Source organism: Dichomitus squalens (assembly GCF_000275845.1).
Source record: "Dichomitus squalens LYAD-421 SS1 unplaced genomic scaffold DICSQscaffold_8, whole genome shotgun sequence".
Taxonomy (NCBI): Eukaryota; Fungi; Basidiomycota; class Agaricomycetes; order Polyporales; family Polyporaceae; genus Dichomitus; species Dichomitus squalens.
This window is the reverse complement of record NW_006766890.1, coordinates 475,005-487,571: the sequence shown is the minus strand read 5'-3', so window position 1 is coordinate 487,571 and position 12,567 is coordinate 475,005. Positions and strand designations below refer to the sequence as shown.

The following is a 12,567-nucleotide window of genomic DNA, read 5'->3' as shown; positions in this document are numbered from 1 at the left end:
ACATGGGGCGCATATTAGGGAGGGGCATCTCAGGCATCTCGCTCAGAATCCGAATCCGAGGTCATTACGATCGGCCACGCGTTTGGGCCCGATCTGTGCAGTCGCAGTGTGGGGTAAAGACGCTCCAGCGCGGTTCGGGCGGTTGCTGGGATGAGGTCGTCGGAGAGGCTTATGTGTGTGTGCTTGACACTTAGGGGAACCCGCGCCCCGGCGCGTGCGCTTTAGCCGTGGGGCGGGGGATGGAGCGCACCCACCCGCACATTTCAGAGTGAGATACAGCGCAAAGCTGTGGGACGCGTCTCCGGGCGAGACGCATGAGAAAGCGCGGGCTATACGTACGTCGGCCGATGGGACAGCGCGCAAAAGGGGCAGAGCGGGATCTCAGCGCTCAGCAGCTGTACCTCGGCACGTTGCGGCCGAGGGCGTGTCTGTGGGGGAGCTGCGAGCAGGCGAAGTGTGGGGAAACCCTAGCAGGGGAGGGTCGTGTTCGCGACGAGGACGCGGAGGGCAGCGATATGTGTGCGTATGGTGGACTGTTCTTTGCCCTCTGACGAATGGAGTGCGTCAATGGCGGTGCGCGTCCGTTCCGAACGCTCCGTACGCAGATGCCTGCCGTCCGACGCGGGCCTGTCAAGCGCGATTATTCTGTGTGGCAGCCGGGCTGAGCGTGGAAATGTGGATGCTGTGTATCCTTACCGGGGTCTGTGACGTCCGGCTGGGCAATGGCGGGCTGGCCATTGCGCGCGCGGGCAATGCGAAGCCTTTGAGCTTGTGGCAGACGGGGACGGCGAGGGCTGAGACAAGAGAATGGACGCTAAGCACGGCCAGGAACGCAGTGACGCAGCGGCAGGCGCCGGCCCATATAATGTTGGCGCCCGTGGAGGGGCGGGGGAAAGGGACAATCTCGCACAGATCTCTGCTCGGATTTGGCAGGAGGTCCTGCGCCGGCTTCTTGTCCTTCGCATACGACTTCATATATACGCTCTCTGGCTTTCCCCACCATGACCACAGATTCGAATCCGACACCCGATCCGACAGACAACCCCCTTTCCACGTCCCAGCCTCTCCCGCCCCCGTCCATGACCATCCCCCACCCGCCCAAGAAGAAGCGGGTCGACGACCAGGGGCCTCTCGCACCCGACCTCGGCACTAAGCCCATCCAGCTTCAGCGCAGGCGCGTCTGGCGTGCATGTGAATCCTGCAGGTGCGTTCGTGCCCCGTCTTCTACGTTCATGATCGTCGCTGCCCCGTCTCGTCCTCCCTTCCTCGCCTTCCGGTCTCTCCCCTCGTCTCCGTTCCGTCCCCCCGTCCGTCCCGCCTATCATCGCATTCTCAGACGCCGATCCGATCGTTCACCTCATGCCTCGTTCCCCTCCTCTAGACGCAAGAAGATCAAGTGCGACGGCTCGGAGCCCACATGCTCCCAATGCGCGAGCTCGAAGAGCCAGTGTACTTGGCTGCAGACCAAGGACAGGGCCGCGCTGAGCAGACAGTGAGTCCTCATCCTCCCACCACTGGCCCCTGCGCGAGCGAGTGCTCAACGCGATCGCAGCTATGTCCAGGAGCTCGAAGCTCGCCTCTTGCACATGGAGGGCATCTTCCAGCAGATCTTGCCCATCCTCGACCAGGTCAGCCAGGCTACCGGGCTCGACCTCACTGCGATATCCGCGGCCGTGTCGAGCCAGCAAGGCTCGTCGTCATCGGCGGCGCAGAGCACGGCGGGAGCTGTGCCCGACGTCATGCAGTCGTTCCTGCCCCGTATCCACGAAGGGCAGGCCATCGGCAACCGATCCGACAGCCGCAGCACCAGCGGCCACGGTTCGGACGACGACCTTGCCGTGAAGATCGAGGACGACGTCTCGAATGCGCTCGGTCAGCTCGCCCTCGACGAGCATGGGCACCTGCACTGGATTGGTAACTCGTCCACAATGTCGCTGATTCAGCGACTGAAGGAGGCGACGACGTCCCCGCTGCACCGTGTCTCGCCGATGGAGGAGGATCCGCTCGCTCCCGGGCCAAGCGTGAACAAGCTATACTTCCCCGCAAGCGTGTACTTCGGGAAGGTTAGGGCTCTACCGAGGCCGGAGGAAGTCGAGTATCCCGAGCGGGACCTCGCTGACAAGCTCGTACGTGCCATGTACCGCACCTATCTGCGGAGAGAGGGCTAATTCGCCTGCAGGTCGATGCGTACTTCGCACGTTTCCACTTCCTCATGCCCGTGCTGGATAAGCCGGAGTTTATGCGCCGGTATAGATTCCTCATGGATCACCCAGCCGACACCAAGTTCGTCCGTGAGCATACACCCTTCGTAGCACTGGTGTGCGCCGTCTTCGCGGTGGCGTCTCGCTTCGTGGACGATCCCCGGCTGAAGACGTCTGATAATCTTGACGAAGCCGGTATGGGCATGGTTTACCATGAACGGTATGTCCCCCGAATTCCCGCGGGCTATTCGCAGCGTTTAGACGCGAACTAACTTCTCGCCCATCTCAATATAGTGCGCTTATCTTGCACTACATCAGTGCAGCCTCGATGCAGGTCGAGCACGTTCAGTGCTTCTTGCTGATGTCTTCGTTCCTGTGTTCCGTCAACTGTCTACCGCAAGCGTGGCTTTTGGTCGGCCAAGCCGTCCGCGCAGCACAAGACATCGGTCTTCACGTGAGTAGCCATCCACCCCCTCCACCGTACCCGTGCTCACCACTTGCCGTAACCGCACCACACAGCGTTCGCCGAGACGGCTTCTCATCTCCCCGATCGAGAAGGAGACGCGTCGTAAGATCTGGTGGGGCGTGTACACCCTGGACCGGATGCTCGCCCTGGCGCTGGGCCGACCCCTGGCCATCGAAGATGCCGATTGCGACGTGGAGATCCCCGTCGAGCTCGACGATGAACTACTCCCGCAATACTTCGCAGGCGCTCTGCTCCCCCAGGGGCAGATCTCGCTCATGCGGGGATTCATCGAGCTCATCTCGCTCTACAGGATCGCTGGACGAGTCCTCCGCGAGGTCTACGCACTCGACAAGTGCAAGGACCACCTCGAGATGGACAAGCGGGCTGAGCTGCAGCGGTCCGTCGAGACGCTTGACCGACGCCTCACCAAGTGGTGCGAAGACCTCCCCACGGTCTTCAAGTCGAATCCGTCCACCGAGAAGCAGGTGTCGATGGCGGCCGTCTTGTGCAGCCACTACTACTCGATCCTGACCACCCTCCATCGGAACTTCATCCCGGTCAAGGGTGAGCAGCCCTTCGCTCCCAGGTCGACGGCCAAGGCGGTCTCGACTGCGCGTGCCTGCGTCCGCCTCGCGCCCTCCATTAAGAACGTCGTCCCTCCGAGCCATCACCTCGCATTCTTTGTCCAGAACCTCTTCAGCTCGGCGGTGATCATCCTGCTCTACGCGATGCACACCACAGAGGCCCAGGCCGCTCAGGCGGCGCTCGAGGAGGCTCGCAGCTGCCTGGCCGTGTTGGAGTCCTGGGAGGGACAATGGCCCGGGGCCCGAAAGTGCAAGGAACTACTCGAGGATCTGACGGCGAAAGCCTGCGAGGCGATCAGGTCCGCGTCAAACGGGCAGCCGCGGGGTTCGACTTCGGATGCTTCTTCGTTTGCTGCCGCCGGGACATCGGCTCATTCTCCGTCGTCTTCGATGCATCCTGACGGTCGCTCGCACGTCACCTCTGCGTCAATCTCCGGCCCTATACCCGAACGCCTCATCAGAGGCAAGCCTCGGAGGAACCGGTCACGCGACGTGCCTCTCTCGCCTCGCAACGCGCACGCCCCCTCGCAATTCCGCCCAGACTGTGAGTGCTTTCCGTCCTCTTCGCTGCGGCTTCGCGTCTTCCTTCGGGTTGATCAGCCGTTACTGCCTAATTTGTACCATGTGATACTGACGTCCGATTCGCCCCCCTCCCATGCTCGCCCCTTGCTTCCCGCGGCTTCCGCAACTTCTTCGCATGTCCCTACACAATGGACAGCGCTGCGTGCCCGGTCCACGTCCCGGAAACGACCACATGACGAGGACCTATTCCAGGACCAGTACGGAAACAACGCGTTGGGGCTCCCAAGTTCGTACCCCGGGCGCTCCACGCTTGCTGCGAACATGAGCTCGCACAGCTCGCCTGTGTCCGTCAACAGCCACCCCTCACCCCCGGGCCCATCGCAGCACGCGATCGACAAGGAGACGAGCCCGTCCATGATGCATGCGAACGCATCGTATGCCACTGGCCCGCTCAGCCTCGCTCAATCGCCGACGGTGCAGATCCCGGGCCAGCGCTTCGACTACGACGGCTTCGGATTGGGCAGCCCTGCTACGGACAAGTGGGCGAGCCCGGTGGTCGACGGGAACGAGCTCAAGTTCTTCCCATCCGGATCGGGCTCGCAGCAGAACAACGCGTCTTCCATGGGTGGTGGAGGTGGTGGGGCGTCCGCGTTTGGGCATGGGCACTCGCGGGGTTTCTCGGGCCAGCTTCCGGGCCTGGACACGTCGCCGCCATACCTCGGTGGGTTTGATGGGAGCGAGTTCAGCGGCGGAGGCGGAATGGGCGGCTTTGGGGGCTCCAGGCCCCCTGGCGCAGGCGCTGGATCAACTGGGGCGACGGGGACGACGCCCCCGTCTGCTGGGTTCGTCGCGCCGGGCCTGCCGTTCCACGGACTGGACTTCATTCGCAACTACGACCCAGCTGGGAACGCTGGCGCTGGCCCGTCGGCGTTCGCGTCCAACGACCACGACTGGAACAATAACTGGCAGAGCTCGTTCGATACATTCGGGGTCGACCCGGAGACCGCGTTCACGCTCGGGGGCGACTTTACGACCGACGGACAGTGGGGAAACGGCGGGCAATAGACGAACGTGGCCTTGCGCCGGCTTGCGGCACGTCATGTTACCGAACTGCTGTCGGAGGTGATATATGGTTCTTCGACGTATCGCTATAGCATCTCTATCCATATCATAGCCGTGCTTGGTCGCCCCTATCCCCCATTCCATCTCATCTCATCTAATGCGATTCCAGGGCCCATCAGCGTCTCATTCAAGTCTCCCCTGTCTCGACGCAATTCACGTGCTCCTCGCCACTGTACAACATGACTTACCATCTATGTTATTGGCCCCCGCGCTCGACTTGCTTGCTTACGTTCTATCTGTTCATCCTACCCCACCCATCCGGTCCCCTATCCATCTGACATGAAGTACATTGATGCTGCTCTCTCTCACTCCTCGCCATGACTTCGTTACTCGATTGTATACTTACCTACTTGTACGCTATGATGCTTCGGCCCGCCTGACGGCACGCAGTTGCTAATGGCTGTGTTGGATGGACATCGTCTCCCCTCTCTTTTTCTCTCTCATCCGTCTCGAATCCATGTAGCGGTAACGGTACTTGACGACCACGATGCTACTTACGATACGTCCTACGATCGACTCGCTCCATTAGTGTACTCTCTTCTATTTGTATATCGTCTCGCGCTGTTAGCTGTGAATGTAGTATGTTCTCGCCCTTCCGCTCGTACGTAGGTAGTACCCTGATTATGCTATTCTTGACTTAGTACAGTGCTGGGTGCGTCCGTGACCGCACAACCACATCACTCAGCTACATGTCTCTGGCATTTTGAGTGATTTCAGCCACTAGAGCTTCAGGTGATCCTCGACCCCTGCGGCATTGGGGCGGCACACAGTCGAGACTTCAAGGCCGCCTGACCGCGGCGCTGCGTAGACCCCGTGCCTAGGTGTCGAGCCGAGCGGGTCAATTCCTGTTTTGGGGAACATCAGACGCCCACCGGCACTCGGAATACCCGACCCGTGCTGAAGTATAGCGAGTGCGGGGTCGTCAATGCGGGGTACATCACCACTACTCTTCTTACGTTCACGTCTTCCAAATCCGCCGCACATACTGCCTTCCTGACCAAAATGGCGGCACACCCAATCGTTGAGTACACCTCGGCGTCGTCGTGGGCTCTGGTAAGTGATGTCGACATGTTGCGAGTGGAGAGCATGAAGGAACTGAGCTTGCTTCGTGGCCGGACGCGCAGATCGAAGACAAGCTGTCCCCGTTCGCGAAGGAGACCCTCGCGAAGCTCATCAAGTTCTTGGAGGTGTGTTTTTTGTCAATTGTTCTGTGGCAGGGCGTGCTGAATACTTGTTTGTCAGGACGAGGTGTACCCCGCGATACGTGTCGCACACGCCCAGATCCCGACGGACCCCGAGGCGCGCTGGAAGACCGTCATCCCCGTTGTCGCGGATCTCAAGGAGAAGGCGAAGAAGCTCGGACTCTGGAATCTCTTCCTCAGCAAGGCGCACTACCCCGAATTTGGTGTCCCTCTCACGAATCTCGAGGTACACATTGCATAGCATCGAGTAATGTGTAGTTTGCTGACGAACAGAACAGTACGGTGTCATGGCCGAGCTTCTAGGCCGCGGTGGACAGATCGCGTCTGAGTCTGTCAATTGCTCTGCTCCCGATACCGGAAATATGGGTATGGTGCTTGCCCAGCAATTTGGTGCAGGAGACGACAACCTGACGCCTTTCTTCGTATTCAGAGGTGCTTGCGCGTTACGCGTCACCCGAGCAGCAGAAGAAGTGGCTCGTCCCTCTTCTTAACGGAGAGATCCGTTCTGCCTTCTCCATGACTGAACGATTTGGTTCGTGCATCCCTTGCACGGTCTTGATATATATTAGTCATGTCTAACGTGCTTCCAGTGGCCTCGTCGGACGCGACCAACATCCGAACCACCATTCGCCAGGAGGGCAACGAGATCGTCATCAACGGACACAAGTGGTAGGTCCGCTCTACCTGGCATTCCTTCTAGTTCATGCATTTAAGTGGGGTATGACTTTAGGTATATTAGCGGGGCGGGTGACCCGCGCTGTGCGCTGCACCTCGTGCTTGGCAAGAGCGACCCGGAAAATTCGGACAAGTACCGGCAGCAGAGCATTGTCATTGTCCCAGCCAACGCTCCCGGCGTGAAGGTCATCCGTCCCATGGGTGTGTTCGGCTACGACGACGCTCCTGAAGGCCATTGCGAGGTCATCTACGAAAACGTCCGTGTTCCCATCGAGAACCTCGTTCTTGGCTGGGGCAAGGGCTTCGAGATCATTCAAGGCCGTCTTGGGTATGACAATCGCTTTCTCTAAGTCTGCTAATCACTAAGACCGTATGTATAGACCTGGCCGTATCCACCACTGCATGCGCTCCATTGGTGCCGCCCAGTACGCGCTGGATCTGTTGCTCCAGCGCGTTACAAACCCGGCGAAGAAGACATTCGGCAAATACTTGTATGAGCACGGTGAGTCTTCTATTTCTCAAAGCGCGAGTTTCTCTCATCTTAAACTGCCCCCCTCAGGCACTGTCATTGCCGACATTGCGAAGTCGCGCGCTGAGATCGAATCGGCGAGGTTGCTGGTGTACAGTGCTGCCCTCCAGATCGACAAGGCGAAGGCGAAGGGCGCCCTCAAGGAGATCGGTATTGCCAAGGTGAGTTCTGTGCGTTTGTGATTTGAGAAGTAGGGAAACTGAATTGTCCTTCAAGTTCGTCGTTCCTTCCATGGCGTGCCAGGTCATCGATCGTGCCATCCAGGCGTACGGCGCGGAGGGTGTCAGCCAAGATACCCCTCTTGCTGCCATGTACGCTGGTCTGCGCACGCTCCGTATCGCCGACGTGAGCTACCCTTATCGCTCATCAGAATTGTCTGGACCGTCACTCATGTCGTGTTACTAGGGACCCGACGCAGTGCACATCCAGCAAGTTGGCCAGCGCGAACTCAAGCGTGCTCCAGCGCTCGTCGAGCGCCAGGAGGCTATCCGTAAGAAGGAGAAAGCCGCTGCGGAGCACTACAAGGTCAAAGTGCATTTGTAGAATGTGCAGACTATGTAGGTTGTATTGATTGTACACACTCGAAGGCGGATTTACCTACTGCCTGTTCTCATGCTACCCTTGTTGACTGCCACCAGGATTGAATTTGGCTTACAGAATCTACTGGTTTGAGCAACGTCCCTCCCGTTCCATCGCGCTATTCAGAATGTAAGGTCCTCCGTAGTTAAGACATAGTATCAAAATGTGCACTTCCACGATGCGCTCTGCCGAGTACACGTAGGCGAGGAAAGGTACCGCTATCGACAGTTTCAGAGAGCGCGGACCTGCAGCCCCAAGACCCTTGCAGCGTGGCAGGCATCGATGTCAAGCTCTAACTCAAGCTAAATGGATACTTCAATCCGCAATATGGCTTCTCCAAACCTAATCAGGGGTAATATGCGGTGCAAAACCTCTGCTGCAAGGCGTTCATGACTAATGGGAACCAGCGGTCTCCCTTCAGTCCTTTGCATATAGGGTGCATGCTCCAGACACCGAAGTCTCGTTGTGAATGCACAAGTCTGTTGCAATTCTTGTCCAGTGATACGCCTACACTCAATGAGAGCCGCGAGGTGGTGCACATGCCCATAAGATTGCCAAATCCACAGGAACGCTCAGATTCATGAGGTCCAGCCATGCAACGTACATATCTTGTATTTCACTGTCCGTTACAGACCGGACTGCAGGGTTGATGTACACCTCAAGGTGGCAGAGAATGTAGACAAGATCGAGGATGTCTGTGAAGGGAGTCAAGTCAATATTGTGGTAGACTAGAGCCATATGGGAGCGGCGGTGTATGTACACAAATGGAGACGTCGATCGAGGATGGATGAGTAGCTTCGATAGAATGCAACGAAGACATCAGAGTGCCCGACTTCTCCTCGACGATCAGCTGGGACACTACTTGGAATTCTCGCACTGAGCGCCACAAGTCAACAGAGGCTGGAGGATATACTTACGTGGTGGATGTGTGCTAACGTAAGTATATTGAACGCAAGCAGTTGACAGTGCTTTAGTGTGCAAATCTGACCAATGAGTCTGGGTCCTCGTCGTCTGAGACAGACGATTCGGAGCCGAAGTCCTTGTCGCGCGGAGAACTCGCCAATAGCTTTTGGCGATAACCAAAGCATTCTACCGAGCGTACATCAGCGTGCCAAGTCATAACACACTAGGCTAACGCGATGGAAGGGTATGGGAAGCCGACGCACCTAGCTTATGCTTTCTCCAATCCGCTTTTTGACATTCCGGGCTGCAATACCACTCCTCCTTGCATCCGCCACAACACTTGAAAGTGAACACCGCTTCCTCGCGGTTGGAACACTCCGCATATCCGCATCGCTTCAGCGCCGCCTCCTTGACGTCAGGATGCCTTGTAGCCCAGGCCCAGACATCATGCTCCATCCACAGGTCCTGCATCAGCCACAAGTAGTCGTGAGATTCCTCGCGGCTGTTCGCTGTCCGGGGCCTGCTGTAGGGTTTGGCTGTAGGATGGTTTGGCAGAGAATGGGGTCTGATCAGAGCCCAACCCAAGTGCGACGTACGCTCGTATAGACTCACTTGGCTGTCTCGACCTCACCCATATCTCGCACATGATCCGTGTGTTCCCCTTCGCCCCCAACGACAGGTACTGCCGCGCCTGTTCGCAGTCTCCATATAGGTGATACGAGGCAAGCGCAGCATTCAACAGCAGGTCTGTGGGTCTCCATGATTCGGTGTGCCAGTCGACGAAGGCCTGCGACAGGGGCTCGGGGTCAGGCGCCGCGAACGCGCACCCCCCGAGCGGACGCTGCTTTCCGTCGTATTGTGGATCGAGCCACACTTGACAGAAGGAGAGGGCGTCTTCGTAGCGCTTCGCGCGGAGAAGCAGGGGTGGGAGAAAGGAGCGCTGACCCATGTTGTCGCCCTGGCACAGCCGGAGCGTCTCGACCGTCGTCGCTCTGTATCCACCAAGATGCGTTGAGCCAGCCTGTAGAGGGAGAAGACACATGAGTAGGGTTTACGTACATAGCTTTGTCCAGGTCGCCCATGTCGAACGCGACATGAGCGATTGCGTGTAGGGTGCGCATGTACGGACGGGTGTCCAAGACGCCCCAGAACCCTCCATAAGCATAAAAGGTTTCCTCGAAGCAGTCTTGGCCCAGGTCTCTCTTCAAATACTCTCGCGCTGGAGTAAAAATGGCACTATATCAGCATATATCCACATTGAACGCCTACCCGGCGCGTCACCTTTGGTCGCCGTGAGCTCGAGGAGCCTCATCGCCAGGTGGCTGTCGGGAAACTTCCTTGCTTGCTCGGCGACCAAATCCACATTATCGTAGTCGTCCAAGGCCTTGACGAAGCACTCGACAGCCTGCTCGTTTTGACCTTGACGAAGATGCTGCTTCGCCGTTTTGAGGCTACGGCGTGCATGAGCCACACGCAAGTTTACTAGCGAATGGGTCGAACAAACAACGTACTCGTTCGCCGCGCGTCTGGCAGTTACCGGATCTGCACGTTCGACTTCCCACATCACGATGGCTTCGGGGTTCTAGCAGAGATAATGCAATACTGATGAGGCGTACAGGGGGGAAGTGGCGGATCTTGGTTGAACAACAGCGTTCTCTTCGACTCAGTACTTGCGCGACGCGACGCGACTCATTCCGAGCATGTGATCGCGTGAAGGTCACTCGTCACGGAGGCTTGTCTGAAATCGATGACGAAAACAATATATTGCATATGCATACGAGCCTCAATAAACGCGGAACTGTGGATCCGAGCACTACAAGATAGAGACACTGACATAATAATGTACATAGCTCCGCTGTTTTGGCTGAGATAGGTCGTCGCTACAATCGCTACGTACGAATGGCATCGTGGGCTTAATCACTGTCCTCGTCACTGGACGTATAGATGCTCCGCAAGCGGAATTCGATGTTGTGCGGACAATCAATCAAGGCGTCTTCGACCCGAGAGACCAACTTGTTCATAGGGACGACGCGCTTCTTCTCCAGGCCCCGGTAGCGGCGATACACAAAACGACAGCCTATGCGTCTGTCAGTTCGAGCAAACCGAGAGCAGGCGAGTACGTGGAGTGTGCTTACTCGGCTTGTGGAGCGGCCAATCAGCCTTCTGGCACTCGTGTCCGCAATAGATCTTGTTGTGGCAGTTTCCGCAATGCTTGAACCCGAAGATGGACGTCTCGCGGTTGTGGCAGCCTTCTCGCGAACACCGCTGCAAAAGCATGTCCTTGACCTCCTTGTCAGAAGTAGCCCAAGCCAACACGTTGGGGGTGGTCCAGAAATCCTGAGCTAGCCAGAGGTAGTCCCGCGCCGCTTCCGGTCCGGCATCACTAGGCCCTATCCATGGTCCGTCTGCAAAAACGAAGGCGTCAGCGTTAGCAAGGTATTGCGTCGACGAGATCCGACTCACGGGGCTTTGCCGAGCCTCCCAGAATTCTCCTCATGACGATAGGACACGTATGGGCTCCCATGCTCAGACATTGCCTCGCGAGCCCGCAGTCTCCCCATAACCGGAACGCGGCGAGAGCGGCTGTGAGGAAATGCTCGGATGCAACCACCCACGGACACTTCACGCGATGGAAAGCAAGCACGTCCTGAGACAAGGGCGCACCCGTCGGCCTTTCGAAGGCACATCCTCCACGCAGAGGCGTCCCATTCTTGGCATTGATCCAGGCGAGGGAGAAGGACAAGGCATCTTCTATCCGCCCGGAGAGCAGGAGTATGGAGCCGAAGGTGTAGCGCATGCCCATGTTGTCGCTGGGATTGATGCGGAGGATCTCAGTGGTGAGGGCTCTGATGACGTTGGTGTGGTTAGCTTCAAGCCATCATGGATTTACTGCATGGGCTTACATAGCTCGCCCGTAGTCGCCCATCATGACAGCCACTTGGATCATGGCTTGCCAGGTTCGCATCCAGCGGCGGGCTTTTGGCTTGCCCCATATTTGGTTTCCCATTCTATAGTCCAAGTCTTCCGGGAGCCGGTCAGGACTAACGTCCTCGCTGGCGTAGGTGCGCGCTGTGTGGTTCCATCGGTGAACGTCAACCCCAGCACTAGACTGCAAGAAACATGAGAGGAGTACCCGCAAGCTCGACGTCCTCGAGCAACGCCATCTTCATATAGAGATCAGGGAAGTGGATGAGTGCCATTGTCCTCACGTCATCGATACTGTCTGGGTCTTGAAGTGCGTCGCGAAGGAGTAGAAATGATTCATTGTATTGCTCGTTTTGTATGAGCTTCTGAGCTGCAGCAACACTATGAGGCCATACATACGCAGTCAGATATATTGACGGTGGTTGAATATGGAATAGCTTACTTGATCTTGGCTTGGGTGTGGGTGGCTTGTTGCCGCAAGTCATTCTGAGGTGGGATCGAAGGCACGGCGTTGACCGTAGGCATCTCAGGTATCAGGTTTGATCGAGTGGTGTAAGAGAGCAAGGATGTGCGAGGGAGGGATACAAATGGGTGAGTAGGATCCTGCAGTAGCTTGCTCCATTTGAGGGCCACAATGGGCCAATGCGTCGATGCGTCTATGGCGCATTGCGGCAGGTTGGCATCTCCAAAGCGGTCTTTGTTGTTCCTATGTTATCCAAGTGTAACATATCACAGTAGGTATATAAGCTCATTTTTGAATGTGCGATGTTTTGATGTCGGGAGTCGGTGAAGGAGACAAGGAAAGACATTGTCAATCGACCAGCGAAAACGCGTCTGTGGCACGGGCGTTCCTGGCGCG

The 12,567-nt window shown here is 57.5% G+C and overlaps 4 protein-coding genes across 4 annotated transcripts; 2 read left to right on the top strand and 2 right to left on the bottom strand.

Annotated features, from left to right (window-relative positions):
• Nucleotides 1-1,001: 1,001 nt before the first annotated feature.
• Nucleotides 1,002-4,838, top strand: DICSQDRAFT_168607 (uncharacterized protein; the record flags this gene model as incomplete). Its single annotated transcript, XM_007364221.1, has 5 exons — nt 1,002-1,492; nt 1,553-2,126; nt 2,180-2,421; nt 2,496-2,655; nt 2,721-4,838. 5 exons carry the CDS (start codon nt 1,002-1,004, stop codon nt 4,836-4,838), a joined length of 3,585 nt encoding a protein of 1,194 aa, XP_007364283.1.
• A 1,025-nt stretch (nt 4,839-5,863) lies between these two features.
• DICSQDRAFT_103313 (acyl-CoA dehydrogenase NM domain-like protein) lies at nt 5,864-8,018 on the top strand. Its single transcript, XM_007364220.1, has 11 exons — nt 5,864-5,948; nt 6,020-6,082; nt 6,138-6,323; nt 6,376-6,463; nt 6,528-6,629; nt 6,688-6,766; nt 6,828-7,100; nt 7,153-7,274; nt 7,332-7,462; nt 7,518-7,646; nt 7,707-8,018. Exons 1-11 carry the CDS (start codon nt 5,898-5,900, stop codon nt 7,842-7,844), a joined length of 1,362 nt encoding a protein of 453 aa, XP_007364282.1. The 5' UTR covers nt 5,864-5,897; the 3' UTR covers nt 7,845-8,018.
• An 832-nt stretch (nt 8,019-8,850) lies between these two features.
• DICSQDRAFT_168605 (uncharacterized protein) lies at nt 8,851-10,347 on the bottom strand (the record flags this gene model as incomplete). Its single annotated transcript, XM_007364219.1, has 6 exons — nt 8,851-8,969; nt 9,047-9,319; nt 9,396-9,775; nt 9,843-10,002; nt 10,065-10,234; nt 10,295-10,347. The coding sequence occupies 6 exons, from the start codon at nt 10,345-10,347 to the stop codon at nt 8,851-8,853; spliced, it is 1,155 nt and encodes a 384-aa protein (XP_007364281.1).
• Nucleotides 10,348-10,696: 349 nt separating this feature from the next.
• DICSQDRAFT_168604 (uncharacterized protein) lies at nt 10,697-12,233 on the bottom strand (the record flags this gene model as incomplete). The annotated part of the gene is made up of 6 exons (XM_007364218.1): nt 10,697-10,860; nt 10,919-11,188; nt 11,247-11,629; nt 11,687-11,852; nt 11,917-12,089; nt 12,151-12,233. 6 exons carry the CDS (start codon nt 12,231-12,233, stop codon nt 10,697-10,699), a joined length of 1,239 nt encoding a protein of 412 aa, XP_007364280.1.
• Between the last annotated feature and the right edge of the window lie 334 nt (nt 12,234-12,567).

What these genes read in the sequence shown, in the direction of transcription:
- DICSQDRAFT_103313 (XM_007364220.1), top strand. Translation starts at nt 5,898, where the DNA reads ATGGCGGCACACCCAATCGTTGAGTACACCTCGGCGTCGTCGTGGGCT. An exon ending in TCCCGATACCGGAAATATGG is followed by an intron (nt 6,464 to 6,527) that starts GTATGGTGCTTG and finishes CTTCGTATTCAG; the next exon opens with AGGTGCTTGCGCGTTACGCG. An exon ending in CAAATACTTGTATGAGCACG is followed by an intron (nt 7,275 to 7,331) that starts GTGAGTCTTCTA and finishes TGCCCCCCTCAG; the next exon opens with GCACTGTCATTGCCGACATT.